At 62.8% G+C, this 12,454-nt stretch overlaps 2 protein-coding genes across 2 annotated transcripts; one reads left to right on the top strand and one right to left on the bottom strand.

Annotated features, from left to right (window-relative positions):
* Window positions 1-3,268: 3,268 nt before the first annotated feature.
* On the top strand, window positions 3,269-8,836 carry MAB21L4 (mab-21 like 4). The gene is made up of 5 exons (XM_065639652.1): window positions 3,269-3,749; window positions 4,835-5,057; window positions 5,827-5,980; window positions 7,216-7,572; window positions 7,819-8,836. Exons 1-5 carry the CDS (start codon window positions 3,275-3,277, stop codon window positions 7,909-7,911), a joined length of 1,302 nt encoding a protein of 433 aa, XP_065495724.1. The 5' UTR covers window positions 3,269-3,274; the 3' UTR covers window positions 7,912-8,836.
* AGXT (alanine--glyoxylate aminotransferase) lies at window positions 8,558-12,128 on the bottom strand. The gene is made up of 11 exons (XM_065639653.1): window positions 11,832-12,128; window positions 11,514-11,706; window positions 11,124-11,188; window positions 10,946-11,046; window positions 10,633-10,703; window positions 10,221-10,305; window positions 9,869-9,964; window positions 9,644-9,713; window positions 9,437-9,532; window positions 9,101-9,229; window positions 8,558-8,665 (listed from the first exon to the last, which is right to left on the bottom strand). Exons 1-11 carry the CDS (start codon window positions 12,126-12,128, stop codon window positions 8,558-8,560), a joined length of 1,311 nt encoding a protein of 436 aa, XP_065495725.1.
* Between the last annotated feature and the right edge of the window lie 326 nt (window positions 12,129-12,454).

Raw genomic sequence — 12,454 nt, 5'->3', positions numbered from 1 at the left:
AAGGGAAAGGGAGAATGAGAATGGGAAAGGGAAAGGGAAAGAGAAAGGGAAAGGGAAAGGGAAAAGGAAAGGGAAAGGGAAAAGGAAAGGTGAAGGGAAAGGGAAAGGTGAAGGGAAAGGGAAAAGGAAAGGGAAAGGGAAAAGGAAAGGGAAAAGGAAAGGGAAAGGCAAAAGTAAAGGTGAAGGGAAAGGGAAAGGGAGAATGGGAAAGAGAAAAGGAAAAGGAAAGGGAAAGGGAGAATGGGAATGGGAAAGGGAAAGGGAAAGGGAGAGGAAGAATGAGAAGGGGGAATGGGAAAGGGTGAAGAAGGAAAGGGAAAGAGGAAGGAGGAAGGAGGGAGGGGAAGTGGAAAGGCAAGGGGAAGGGGAAGAGGAAGGGGAAGAGGAAGGGGAAGGGGGAAAGGGAAAGGGGGAAAGGGAAAGGGGGAAAGGGAAAGGGAAAAAAGAGAAGGGGAAGGAGGATGGTGAAAGAGGAAGGGGAACAGGGAAGGGCCCGGCCTGTGGGAAGGGGCAGAAGGCAGCATTTTGCAGCACCCACCTCTCGACAGCGGCACCCAGAGGTCCGCCAAGGGCAGGTGACAAAGCCTGGGGGGTCACTTGGCACTCGCTCCTCCCAGCGCCAGCGCTCCGGCAGTGATGGCAGCAGGACGCCGGGGTTGCGCTGCAGGATCAGGCAGCACCTTGCCAAGGTGGGTACCGTTCCCCCACCAGCACCAAGCTGCCCAGGGGAACTGCCCCGTCTCCCCATCCTGACGAGCCTGACCTTCCGATGGCACCGCTCCCGCTTACAGCTCCTGTGTCACCCCCAGGGGGTCTGCCAGTGTCCCCGCCAGTCACTGCCTGAAGGACCGACGTGGCTGCTGCCACAACAGGGACACAATCTGTGACAAAGTGATGCTCCTAAGGTAGGCAGCAACTCCGCCAGCAGGGAGCCATGCTGCACCATGCCCAGGAAAGCATGGCTTGCAGCTCTCTGTCCTCTCTTCCCCACCCTGGGGCCCGGAGTGGTTATCTGTCCTGCCTGGATTGGGCTCAGCATCCTCCAGGATGAGCCCGGACCCCTCTGATGGGGAGCGTGAAACCCCCGGGAGCTCTGCTTTGGCAGCAGGGAGTCCTGTTGCTTTCGGCTCCTCATGAGGACACCAGCCAGCTTGTCCTCCCTGCATGATGGAGGAGAGCAAGGCTGAGCTGGCCATGCGGCCCTGGCAGGGACAGTGGTCACTGTGGGGGACCGAGGGCCTCCTGCTCAGGTGGGGTGAGACCAGGAGTGCAGGGCTTGGGTGAGGAGATGCAGAGCCCACTGTTGGGATTCTAAAATCTGGCTGGGGCTTCACAACCCTGGGCATACCCAGCCTCCCAGCAGTGAAGAGCCTGGTGCAGGCTCCTGCTCAGCAGGTGCACGAGCATGCTGTGCAGGTTGAAGTTCTGACCCTGCTCCCTCTTGGAAAGCAGCCTTGGCTCCCTGGAGCTCAGCTGGTGGAAGGACAGCCAGCCATGAGGGACAGATCCCTGCCTGGATGGTGGCACCACAGCCACTCGGGACCGAAAGAGGCACGGTGGCAAACTGGAAACAACCGCGAGGAGGTCCAGAAACATCACTTGGGCTATATAAAAGGGCCACGCAGAGCCTGAACCACAGGAGGTGGGAGAACCAGCTGTGAGCCCCGTGGGTCTCTCTCCCTTCCCCAGTGCCAGGGCCCCACGCCCGCCTGCGACTCCCCTTCCCTCATGGGTTCCCACTGCCGTGATGTCTCCCCGCTCCCTTCCTTGCTCTGACCAAGGACTGGAATGATTTGTAGCAAAGCCCGGGGCTACAGAACCGTGCTGCCCTGCTGGCAGACCCTCGCTTTCCACTATGGGCTGTAACTATTGAGAGCTCCGGCACAGGGTCTATGAAACTGGGGGAGCTGCCCCAGCGAGGGCTTTGCATGCACCCCTCTCTGCAGGATTTGTGGCAGATGCTGGAGGACTGAGGGTGGGTACCAGGGTACAGCCAGGAAGGCTGTGCAGAAACAACAGCCAGGCTCTGCCCTGCTGTGGCTGGAGCTGTCCTCACTCGGGGCAGCCCAGGGGCTACGTCTGTCCCAGGCAGCTCTCAGGAGGAGGAAGGTGGCCGAGACACCACCCAGACGGGAGCGCGGACCCAAATCGGAGCCCTCGCCTCCGCGTCTGCTCCTCCCGGCAGCAGCCAGGCTGAACCACGCCACCCATGCCCTTTCCCGCCCCGCCGCCCAGCGGTTTTGGGGCCGAAAGCTCCGGTTTGCAGGTCTCCCCGCGCCGAACAGCACAGCCACGAGGCAACCACGCTGCCGGGGGGGGTGGGCGCACCGTCGCCATGGCGACCGCAGCTGCGCGCTTCGGGCGTGGGGGGGACGGCGTTGCCGGGGTGACTGCGGGGCGGGGCCTGCATGAGGGGCGGGGCCTGCCCGAGGAGGGGGCTGCATGAGGGGCGTGGCCTGCATGAGGGGCGTGGCCCGCGTGAGGGGCGTGGCCTGCCCGAGGGGGCCTGCATGAGGGGCGGGGCCTGCATGAGGGGCGGGGCCTGTATGAGGGGCGTGGCCTGCCCGAGGGGGCCGGCATGAGGGGCGAGGCCTGCATGAGGGGCGAGGCGTGCCCGAGGGGCGGGGCCTGCCCAAGGGGCGGGGCCTGCCCGAGGGGCGGGGCCCCGCGCGGAGTTCGGGGCTGGCGCGCATCTGGCTGGCGGGAGCCCGAGCCCGGGCTGGGTGGAGCCGCGGGCTGGGCCCTGGGCTGGGCCCGCAAGGCTGCGCTGGGCACCTGCATGGCGGTCGTGGGGTCCCACAGCGTGGCCAGGCACGGGATCCTGCTCGCAGCTCCCGTGGGTGCAACACAAGCTGGGAGCAGGCCTGCCCTGGCAGTCCCCGACAGCCGTGCCTGCCGAGCTGAGCTAAGCCAGGCTTAGAGGGCGGTGGTTCGCCTTCATCTGGCGCTGGCTCTGAGGTGACGCTGCCAACACGCAGCCCTGGCGCTGGGAGGGGCGTGGGAGACTACGGCATTGTCCCGCTGTGACCAACTGGTTGAGCATCCCTTGTCATCTTGCTGGGTTGACAGGAGGGCCACAGCGTGACTTGGTCCCCTGCCCCGGCTCTGCCCTTGGGGACACGGTGCTCCTGACACCTCTCCCTGGCTCTTGCCCAGCGACGCTTGTCGACGCCCAGCTGCGGCTTCCCTCCACCCACTCTGCCGGCTCCCAGCCCTGCCCTCCCTGCCCACGTATTTGCACTCCTGCTTGAAGCAGGCTTGGGATGGCTGCAGGATGGCTTCCCACTGGCACAGCTGCCTCGGGGTGATCGTGTCCCGCGAGAGGCAGCGGCTGGAGCATTTCCAGAGGGCTGAGGACATCCTGCTGACCCTGCTGGAAGGCGTGCACGCCTTGGAGCCCCGCTTCCTCGTGGACTATGCCAGGAACCTGGAAGCCTTTGAATTTGCTCTCTGTTCCTCTGAGGATGCTGTCACCGTGGAGGTTCCCCTGCGGATCGACAGCGATGCCCTGCGGGTGCTGGCGTGTCAGCCTGGGGACACCCCAGCCAGGAACCATTCAGGGCTGGACACCTGCTACCTGGAAGTGCCCTCCGCAGGGACCGACTTGGAGGACTGGACCAGCACCGTGGGTGTGATGGAGTGGGGAGGTGGTACGGGGCGCCTGGCTCCAGGCAAAATCCTCCGGCACCTGAAAGAGCTTCTTGTTTCGGCCATCGTGCAGTGCCAGCGCCGCTTCCTGCTGCAGCCAGGTGCGTATGCCAGCGGGGCACTGCCCCAGCTGCCCGCGGTGCGGCTGGGGAGCCCAGCTGGGTGCTGGTCCCTGCGCAAACGGGCTGGCGCCTACGTCCCTATGGCCCGAAGACTGCAGTGGCGAGCGAGCGCCCTGCCGTGTGCCGGGACAGGCTTTGCCCTCGGCTAAGGAAGGGGAGATGCAAACCACTGCCTGCCATCCCGCGGCAGCAGAGTCATCCTCGGGCATCTTCACCCTGGGCTGATGGCAGCCCCCGTGGTGGGTGGCAGCTCCACGCAGGGCTCGCCCGCTCCTGTCGTTAGTCCCCGGGAAGGGTTTACTCAGGGACTTGGCATGCTTGGCTCACCCTAACTGTGTTCCCCCTGTCTCTTCTGGCCTCTGAGTGTCCTTCACTCCGGAGGAGACTGTTTGGAGGGTGAGCTGGAAGCACATCAGGTGTGGACCAGGCCCTTGGGGCACGGGTCTGACAATGCGCGCACACGGGCCTCAGCTGGGAGCAACGTCCCTGGGAATGACATGATGGGGAAAGGACCCTGGGAATGCCTGTAGGGGTCCCAGCAGCTTCTTCGTGCATTTCCATCTCCAAAGGTGCTTTTTGAAGTAAATCTCAGCCCTGATGGAAAGGTGATAAGAGAGGACCAGCAGGTCTGAAAGTCTCTTAGCCCAGCCCTTGCAAGCCCACCATTCCCTCCTTCCTCCCCAGCCAAACCAGAGCCCTTCATCTTCCTCTGCCCCCACAACCTGAGACCATTCCTGGTCCATTTCTCTTGGATCACGTTGTTTTTCTTGGCACCATTCAGCCACCCAGCAGTACGGCCCCGTTCCGCCGCTCGAGGCTTCCTGCAGTGCCCGCACCACTGACCTGGCCCTGGGCCTGGCTGGAGCGATGCTCCTTCCTGAAAATCTCCCCAGCAGTGCTTGGAGAACGGCTTTCGACAGGGAACCACAGCCAAACCACAGCATTGGAAAGGGATGAGTCGAGCGGGGCGGGACGTGCCCATGGGCGTTGTGGCACATACCCGGTCCGGCTTGCGGGACTGGCTGTGGTGAACCCCTAACCGCGGCCAAACCCTCCGCACCTAGGTGATCTCAGCGCGGAAAATTTGCGGGAAGATGCTATGGAGCTCTCGCTGCTGATCTGCGGCGGCTGGAAGACGATTCGCTTTGACGTCGTCCCTGTGGTGAGGAAGTGGCAGGAGCCGCTGCGGCTCAAGGGGCGGCTGAGGGACAGGGGCTTCCCTGCGGGCAGCCTCCGGAAGGCCACCGAAGAGGCCCACTTCGTCCCCGCCTCTCCCCACTGCTGGAGGTGAGCAGCTCGGCTGCACACATGGTAGGGCGACCCTGCCCTGGGGATCCCACCCGGCCGGCATCACTGCTGGGTGTAGGCAAAAAGGGAGTGGGAAAGTGGAGGGACACGTCCACTTAGTGGGTGAAGTCACCCCCTTGTGATGCTCAAACCTGTGCTGGCGGAAAAACCTCAGCCAAATTTGGGGCAGCTCAGGGAACGGGGGAGGAATGCAACTGAAGGAGCACCCATCAGATTGAACCCTGTCCACACGGAGGGCAGCTGCTCTCAGATCCCTGCTCCGGCTTCAGGAGCGAGCCCGGGCACCTGGCAGCAGCAGGGTGACGAGGCGCCTCCCCGGCCGGGCTGCGGGAGGGAGCGGGGCTGCAGTGATACACATCTTTCCTGCCAGCACAGCCACCCGGCCCCAGGGAGGGGCCGAGTATCCGGCTGGACCAGCTCAGGCTTATTTCGGGCACAACGTGGTCCAGCCAGATGCATCCAGCCTCCCCTCCAGGGCAGCCTGCAGCCCTCTCTGCTGCACATAGGGAAGCACAACTCCACTTCGCCTCCCCTCTTGTCCCTCCCAGGAAGGCAGGAGCTGCTCAGCAGCATCCCCATCACATTGCAAATCTCCCCAATGCCTCTGACAGATGCAGGTGTGGGAGGTGGATCCAGGATGCTGTGTGGGTGTCCGGCGGGAATCCCCACACGTGCTAGGTCATTGCTGGTATCCTCTCCCCATGCATATCCATCCTTCCTCTCACTGGAACCCACTTTCTCTCACCAGATCCTCCTCTCACCTCCCCATCCTGAAGCTGCTCCAGGCAGTGGACATGCTGAAGGGACCTCGTCTGGACAGCCTTCGTGTGCTCGATCAGATACGCAGCCAAGACTGGGGAGAGGAGGGTGGGAAAGGTGGTCTCACCTTCAAGCACCTGAAGGTATGTAGGTTCTGGTGGTGGGACAGCAGTTCCTGAGGCAGGCAGAGCCAAGGCTGCTTCCCCGCATGCCACCCTGGCCAAGTCACTGCTGGAAGAAGATCCCAAACAACAAACCCAAGTGCCTACAGTGCTTTGGGAAGCACGAACCCATGGCTGTGTCTGGGAAGGACAAACACCGCCGACCATGGTCGGAGGGGCTAGATCCTTCTTCCTGGCAAACAGCAGGCACTTGCTGGATTGAACCAGCAACCTCCAGCCTTAAACACCCTGAGCATTAGAAGCTGGGGCTCCGTGCCAATGTGCCAGGCATCCCCGGGCACCGGCCACCGGTGTCTGCAGGGGCCATGCTGGGGATTGCACTGCTGTGCCTGCCATGCCACTTGTTGTCCTGTGCCCTGACGTGCTGGGAGCTGCCAGTGCAGGGCTGAGGGTGGTGTTTCCTCTGAGAAAATCCTCCTTCTCTCCCTACCCAACCTGTTTTCAGCACTCTGGACCCACGCCAGCTGGTGCTGCTGGCTGGGAAAGGGGCTGTGCTGGAGACAGCACCTGGTGGCACAACCCAGGTGGGCCGTGCCATGTGGCAGCTCTCCAGGCTGGAGTGGAGAAAGAGGCAAAGTCATCTTCTGCTGAGAGAACAGCTCGAGCTCCAAGTAACCCAGATCCTGCGGGGTTTGCTTTATGTTGCTTTCTTTGATTTTTCTTTTTTTTTTTCTTTTTTTTTTTTTTAAAGGACATGGTGTGCATCTGTCCTTCACAAAAGCACTGTCTGCTCCAGCCCACTGTGTGCAATGCCTATTACGCCATGTCACCTAAAGGCATCCGTGCTGGGCCATTAGCCAGCACAGTGCTGAAGAAGCTGGTGTGGCAGTCGCTGGGGGTTCACCTGCCTTGCCAGCGGCTGATGGAAACCACAAGCAGGGATTTTTACTATTGCTATGTAGAAAGCTTGGGCATATTGTTTCGGAGCCGCTGCAGAGCTGGAACCTGCCTTGGAGCTGAGACGGGAGCTCTTTGGGGAGTGAACCAAAGGTTCAAAACTAAGGGGTGGTGGGGCATTGGCCGCACCAGCAGCAGCCGAAGCAGCAGCTCTGAGCATCTGTGCAGCCCCAGGCTGCTGAGGACATGATGGCAGTGGGGCTCAGCCCCACAAGTGGTTGTGCAGTGACATGCAGGCTGTGAAGGCACAGCCTTTGCGGCGACTGTCCAATCCTACACGCTCCCCTCCCTCCCCACAGATGGTGCTACTGTGGAGCACGGAGTTCTTCCCCTCCCCAGAGGACTGGCAGGACCTGGAAGGCTCAGTCTACAGGCTCTTGGTGATCCTCCTCCGCTGCCTGGCCACCCAGCGCCTGCCCCACTTCCTGCACCCGGAGGAGAACCTCTTCCAAGGAGACCGCCCAGACTTCACCTCCCTCTACCCTAAGGTGGAAAGCTTTGCCTGGGACCCGCAACGCTTTCTCCACTTCCATTTTGACCTCCCTGTCCGCACCGAGGGCTGGAAGGCAGATCCCAGAACTCAAGCACTCCTGCAGCTCCCTGCCGAGGACAGGTCCTACTGGGACACAGCCTATTTTGACATCCTGCTCAGCCAGGTAACTGGGACCAGAGACGCTCAACTGGTCTCACGAGGCAGACCACAGCAGTGCCAGAAATCAGCAGGGCTGGGCAGCTCAGGATGTGCTGGAATTTGCCCGTCAGAGCCCTCGTGGCCCTTGGGAGCCCTGGGCATGTGCTGCCCAACCCCACCGTGGAGGCTGTGGGCAACTGGCGATGCTGGGGTGTGGGGCTCGAGCAGAGCTGGACCCCTCTCCCCTCACTCCCCATCTGCCTCTGCTTAGTTCCAGGTGTACCGGATCCAGGATGGCGTGCGCCACTCAGCAATGTCGCAGCTCCTCTCCAAGATCCGGCGAGAAATCCCCCAGCAAAGCTGAGCAGGACCCCACTGCCACCCCATCCGGGTGCCTCAAAACTCGAGGGGGTGCAAGGCGAGCTACGGGACCAGGGATCAGCACACTACCATGTTGCTTTATTGAGGGAAGATGGTACCGGGGTGGGCAAGTGCACATCTGCTGCAGCTGGGTGAGGATGCACAGCCTCTCGGCCCCCCTGGTACAGCTGGACAACTGGGGTGGATGTTTCATCCCAGGGTGCCTAATCGGGGGGGATGGCTGGTGTCCTGCACAGCTAGGGTCTGGTGCAGGGATGGCCAAGGGTGATGGTGGTGGGAATCCAACCTGCAGTCAGATTCTGCATCCAGCCCTTGTGTCAGCTTACAGTGGAGTGCCATGCCCTGGGGGCAGGGGAAAGGGAGCAGCTGGGGGGGCAGGCCATCAGGGTGAGGAGTGACCTTGTGTGGGGACAGGGTGAAGGGTTTGTGAGCCATGTCCCACGTCTGCTGAGCTGCAGCCCTCGCCTCCACATCTCTTTCCTCCTCTGGCTTGGGTTGCTGGGTGTTGCAGGGTTTCCTGCCAGCACTCTGGGGAGGCAGCGGAGCCGCTCTGCGTGCCAGCTGCCTGCAGCCAGGCATGGGGGGCAGTGCCACGCCGCCTCGTCTGGACACCCCCTTTGCAGGGGTGCTCACAGCCGGCTGCGGTGGCAGCGTCTAAGGGCGTCTCGCAGGCCACGCAGCACACGGTCCACATTGCTGCTGGTTGAGTTGCAGCCCATGAGGCCGATTCGCAGGACCTGGGAGGACAAGGGCGAGCATCTCCCTGCAGCACCCACCTTTGTGGCTGTGCCTCAGCACCATCTCCCTCTGGGCAGAGCAGCCAGTGGCAGAGTGCAGGCTCTGGCACAGAGCAGGGGGTGTGCGAGGGATGGCCACGTGTACAGCCAGGCGTGAATGCATGTGCACAACTCCCTGCTTGCTCCTGTTTAACACATGGCTCCTCAAAAGACATGTCACTCTGCTAATTATGTGCACGGTTATTCAATTACGTGTGCCAGTTGTGTGTGGTTAGGAGCCACTATGCTGCAGGTGATGGGCTGCATCCAGTGTGTGTTTGCTGTTTGCAGCCAGAGAGCACCAAGTTAATCGTGGGACGTGCTGCTGATGGATGTGGCTGCAGCTGGCTTGGGTGCACAGCCAGGGGCTGCTGGAGGGGGGAAGATGCTGCCCACCTTGCCCACCGAGGGGCCCAGGCCCCCGGCGATCTCGATGGCATGGTTCTCCATGAGAAAGGCTGTGATCTCCTTCCAGTCGTAGCCCTTGGGCACCCTGACAGTGGTGATGGTGGGAAGTCTTGCCTTCTGGGGAAGAGAGAAACCGGGTAAATACGCAGCTTCCCGCCTGTGGCCGTGTCCCCTGGTGAGCCTGGCACCCTGCCAGGAGGGAGCATCACTGGGGGTTGAGTTTTTTCTCCAGCATCAAAACCCACTCAAGCCCATCTCCAGGCACACAGGGCCATGTCCTCCCCCTGCCCTCGCACCATGGTGGTGGGCTCGCCCCACACCCACCTCCTCCTTCACGAAGAGCTCAAGCCCCAAGTCGCGCAAACCCTGGCACAGCTGGGCACAGCTGGCCCGGTGGCGTTCCCACGAGCTCTCCAGACCCTGTGGGCGGAGAGGAGGACAGAGAAGGTCCCTGCAATCTCCCGGCACCCACCGCTCCCCCGGGCCGCACTGGCACTGCCGGTGCCCCCCTGCCTGCCCGGCACCGCTCACCAGCTCCGCCAGCATGGCCAAGCCTTCCCGCAGGCTGAAGAAGCTGTTGATTGGTGCTGTGTGGTGGTACCTGCAAAACCCAAGGGGCAGCCAGGCGCATTTGGCAGAGCTCGCAGCGACGGGGGAGCGGGGTGCAGTGTGCTCCCTCCCCTGCAGGCCCCGAAACAGGGCGAAGGCTGCCGGAGGGCAACTGCACCCATCTGTCCTGGGACAGCCAGCCCTCACCTTCGTGGCTCACCATCGCAGCCCCAGTAGTTTGCCAGCCAGCCCATGTCCAGGTAGAAGGACAAAGGCTGCGTCTTCCTCCTCAGTATCTTCTCCCTGGAGAAGCAGAGTGCAGGGGTGGAGCCAGACCTTGACCCTGCCAGCTCCAGGGTGGGGGCCCACCCAAAACGAGCGCCAAGCTTGGCTCCAGCACCCATCGCTGCCCAGGGACAGGTTGGGCTCCAACCCTGTAGAGCTGCTGCTGGGTGAGCTCCCCAGAGTGGGGCAGGAGCTGGCAAAGCGGGGCAGTGGGGTGACAGGCTCCCCTCAGCCCCATTGCCTTTTCCCCACGGTGGGACCTGGCTGCCCTTACCTGGCTCGCTCGCTGAATGAGATGGGCGCGCTGCCAGGGGGGGCGTTGAGGACTTTCTGAGACCCCGAGTATAGGACGTCAATCTCTGCCCGAGAAGAGAGGAAGCTCCTTAAGAACTGGGGGCTCCCAGCGAGGACACACTGAGCCTCCCCAGCCCAGCTGCGAGCAGCAGATGGGAAGCACAAGGTGGCACATGCTGCGGGTCCTGCTTGTGTTTGGCAAGCTTTGGGGGACACCCTGGCGCTGCTGATGGTCGCCCGCGGGGATTAGGCTCTCTGGCTGCAGCAAGACCAGTTTCTAGTGCTGCCAACCCAAAATGCGGGTGGTGGGGCTGATCCCACTGCCCTCCTCCTGGGCCAGGTGTAAAGCCCCCTTGTCCCCTGGGTGTCTGTGATGGCACTGTGGTTCTCACCTTGCCGGTCCATGAAGATGGGGGCTCCCCCGAGCGATGCCACCGCGTCCACAAGCAGCAGGCAGCCATGCCTGTGGGAGGACAGAGCTCAGCCTGGTGTCCCTGCCACCTCCTCCTGCCACCTCCTCTTGCCACCTCACTTCCTACAGCTCTGGCGACCTGGTCACCTCAAGGTCGCGTGTCTCACTGGCACCAACCACTTGCAGCACAACAGAGGCAGAGGAGAGCCCAGGCACGTAAGTCCCCGTGTCCCAGTCCCCAGCGGTGACCTTGGGCTACCACCAGCACCTGCAGGTGCCCGCCGTGCACTGACCGGTGGCACAGCTCGCCCAGCCCCTCCAGCGGCTGCAGCACTCCCGTTGAGGACTCGCCATGGGTGATGAAGAGCACCAAGGGCTTGTGCCGCACCAGGCCCTGCATGGAACAGAGGGGAAGGTGACGGCTCCTGGGATGGCTCACACCCGCTGCCCTGCACCGTGGCCAGCACTCACCTCCTCGATGTCCCGTGGAGTGAAGTACTCACCCGGGGGCTTCCACAGCTCACGGACAACGGCTCCTGAGAGGGGTTTGGGCAGAGGGAGAGTGAGGTTTGGGCATGGCTCTCACTGGGCAGCCACCTGCGCCAAGGGGGAATTGCTCATGCATGAACCAGGAGCGCAGCCACCCACAAGGGTCTGGCCTCGTGCAGGTTTGCCCAGTGGAAAAGCCATAAACCACCGTAAGTGGAGGGACATCACCCTGGAAAAAACCTGGAGCTCTCTCTGGCGGCAGAAGTTTTGTCACCAGTCACTGCCACCGGGGTGGGGACAGCAAGCCAAGGGTCACATTCTGGCACCCCACCCGCAAGCCCCACCACTGCCATCTGGCTGTCCCCAGCATACCCAACCTCCTGGCAATGTCGGCGGCGCGTTGTCCCCAGATGCCGTTGACAGCCACCAGCGCAGTGTCACCGTGCTCCAGGAGGTTGAGGAGGGCAGCTTCCATGGCACAGTGGCCGGTGCCACTGATGGCCAGGGTCAACCGGTTTTGTGTCTGGAAGGCGTACTGGATGCCCGCCTTGATCTCATCCATCACCTGCGGCAGCAGGGGACCGACTGGCACCGCTGCTGCCCTGTTTGCCTGGGTAGAGCTGTCCCAGCCCCTCGTGGGGGGTGAGGGAGAGGAGGGGAGAGGAGGAAGGCTGGGCTGGGGCAGCTCACCTGCAGCACCTCGGGGTGCATGTGGCCCAGGAGCTGCCGGCCACCTGCAGCCAGGATACGGGGGGGCACATTGCTGGGCCCCGGCCCAAGCAGCAGCCTCTCTGGCACAACCAGGGGCCGAAGCAGCCCCTGGGGTGGGGGCACGTGGAGCAGGTTGGTGGCCGTGGCGTGCCTTGCCACCCCCAGGAGCCGAGCGCGGAGGAGAGGAGCAGGGGAGGTTGCCTGTGCAGCACCCAGCACCACAGCGCAGTGCATCCCGTGCCAGCAGTGTCCAGCGCCCCCGTGGACCCTGACCATGTGGCTCAGTGCTTCCCCTGCTGCCTGGACTCTGCCCCTGGCCGCCTCCTTATCTGGTTAATGTGCCACCAGCACTGTCCCTGCTGTCTCAGCCCCCTCATTTTGAGGAGTCCCCTTTGCTAGTGCTGAGGGGGTTGCTCCCCAGGCACGCCAGCCTCTGGCACTGGCAAGCACCCATGCAGACTCCGTCCTCATGGCTCCCAGGACACCACGGTTGATGGTTCCCAACGCCATCCCAGCAGGCGCGGTCCCTGCTCTTGGTCACACAGCTCCTGTGCCGTGGTTGTGCTGGGACTGGTCTGGCACAGCCGCCACGGTCAGCACCC

This window comes from Caloenas nicobarica, chromosome 8 (genome assembly GCF_036013445.1).
Source record: "Caloenas nicobarica isolate bCalNic1 chromosome 8, bCalNic1.hap1, whole genome shotgun sequence".
NCBI lineage: Eukaryota > Metazoa > Chordata > Aves > Columbiformes > Columbidae > Caloenas > Caloenas nicobarica.
The sequence above is the reverse complement of the archived record's forward strand: the minus strand, read 5'-3'. Positions and strand labels throughout refer to the sequence as shown.

Bases quoted from the DNA above. Each gene is read 5' to 3' on its own strand.
- MAB21L4 (XM_065639652.1), top strand. From the start codon at position 3,275: ATGGCTTCCCACTGGCACAGCTGCCTCGGGGTGATCGTGTCCCGCGAG. The intron at 5,058-5,826 runs GTGAGCAGCTCG...TTCTCTCACCAG, and splicing joins GCCTCTCCCCACTGCTGGAG to ATCCTCCTCTCACCTCCCCA. The intron at 7,573-7,818 runs GTAACTGGGACC...GCCTCTGCTTAG, and splicing joins TTGACATCCTGCTCAGCCAG to TTCCAGGTGTACCGGATCCA.
- AGXT (XM_065639653.1), bottom strand. From the start codon at position 12,128: ATGGTCAGGGTCCACGGGGGCGCTGGACACTGCTGGCACGGGATGCAC. The intron at 9,714-9,868 runs GTGAGGGCTGGC...TGGGTTTTGCAG, and splicing joins TGCGATGGTGAGCCACGAAG to GTACCACCACACAGCACCAA. The intron at 9,533-9,643 runs GTGAGCGGTGCC...CTCCGCCCACAG, and splicing joins TGGCCATGCTGGCGGAGCTG to GGTCTGGAGAGCTCGTGGGA.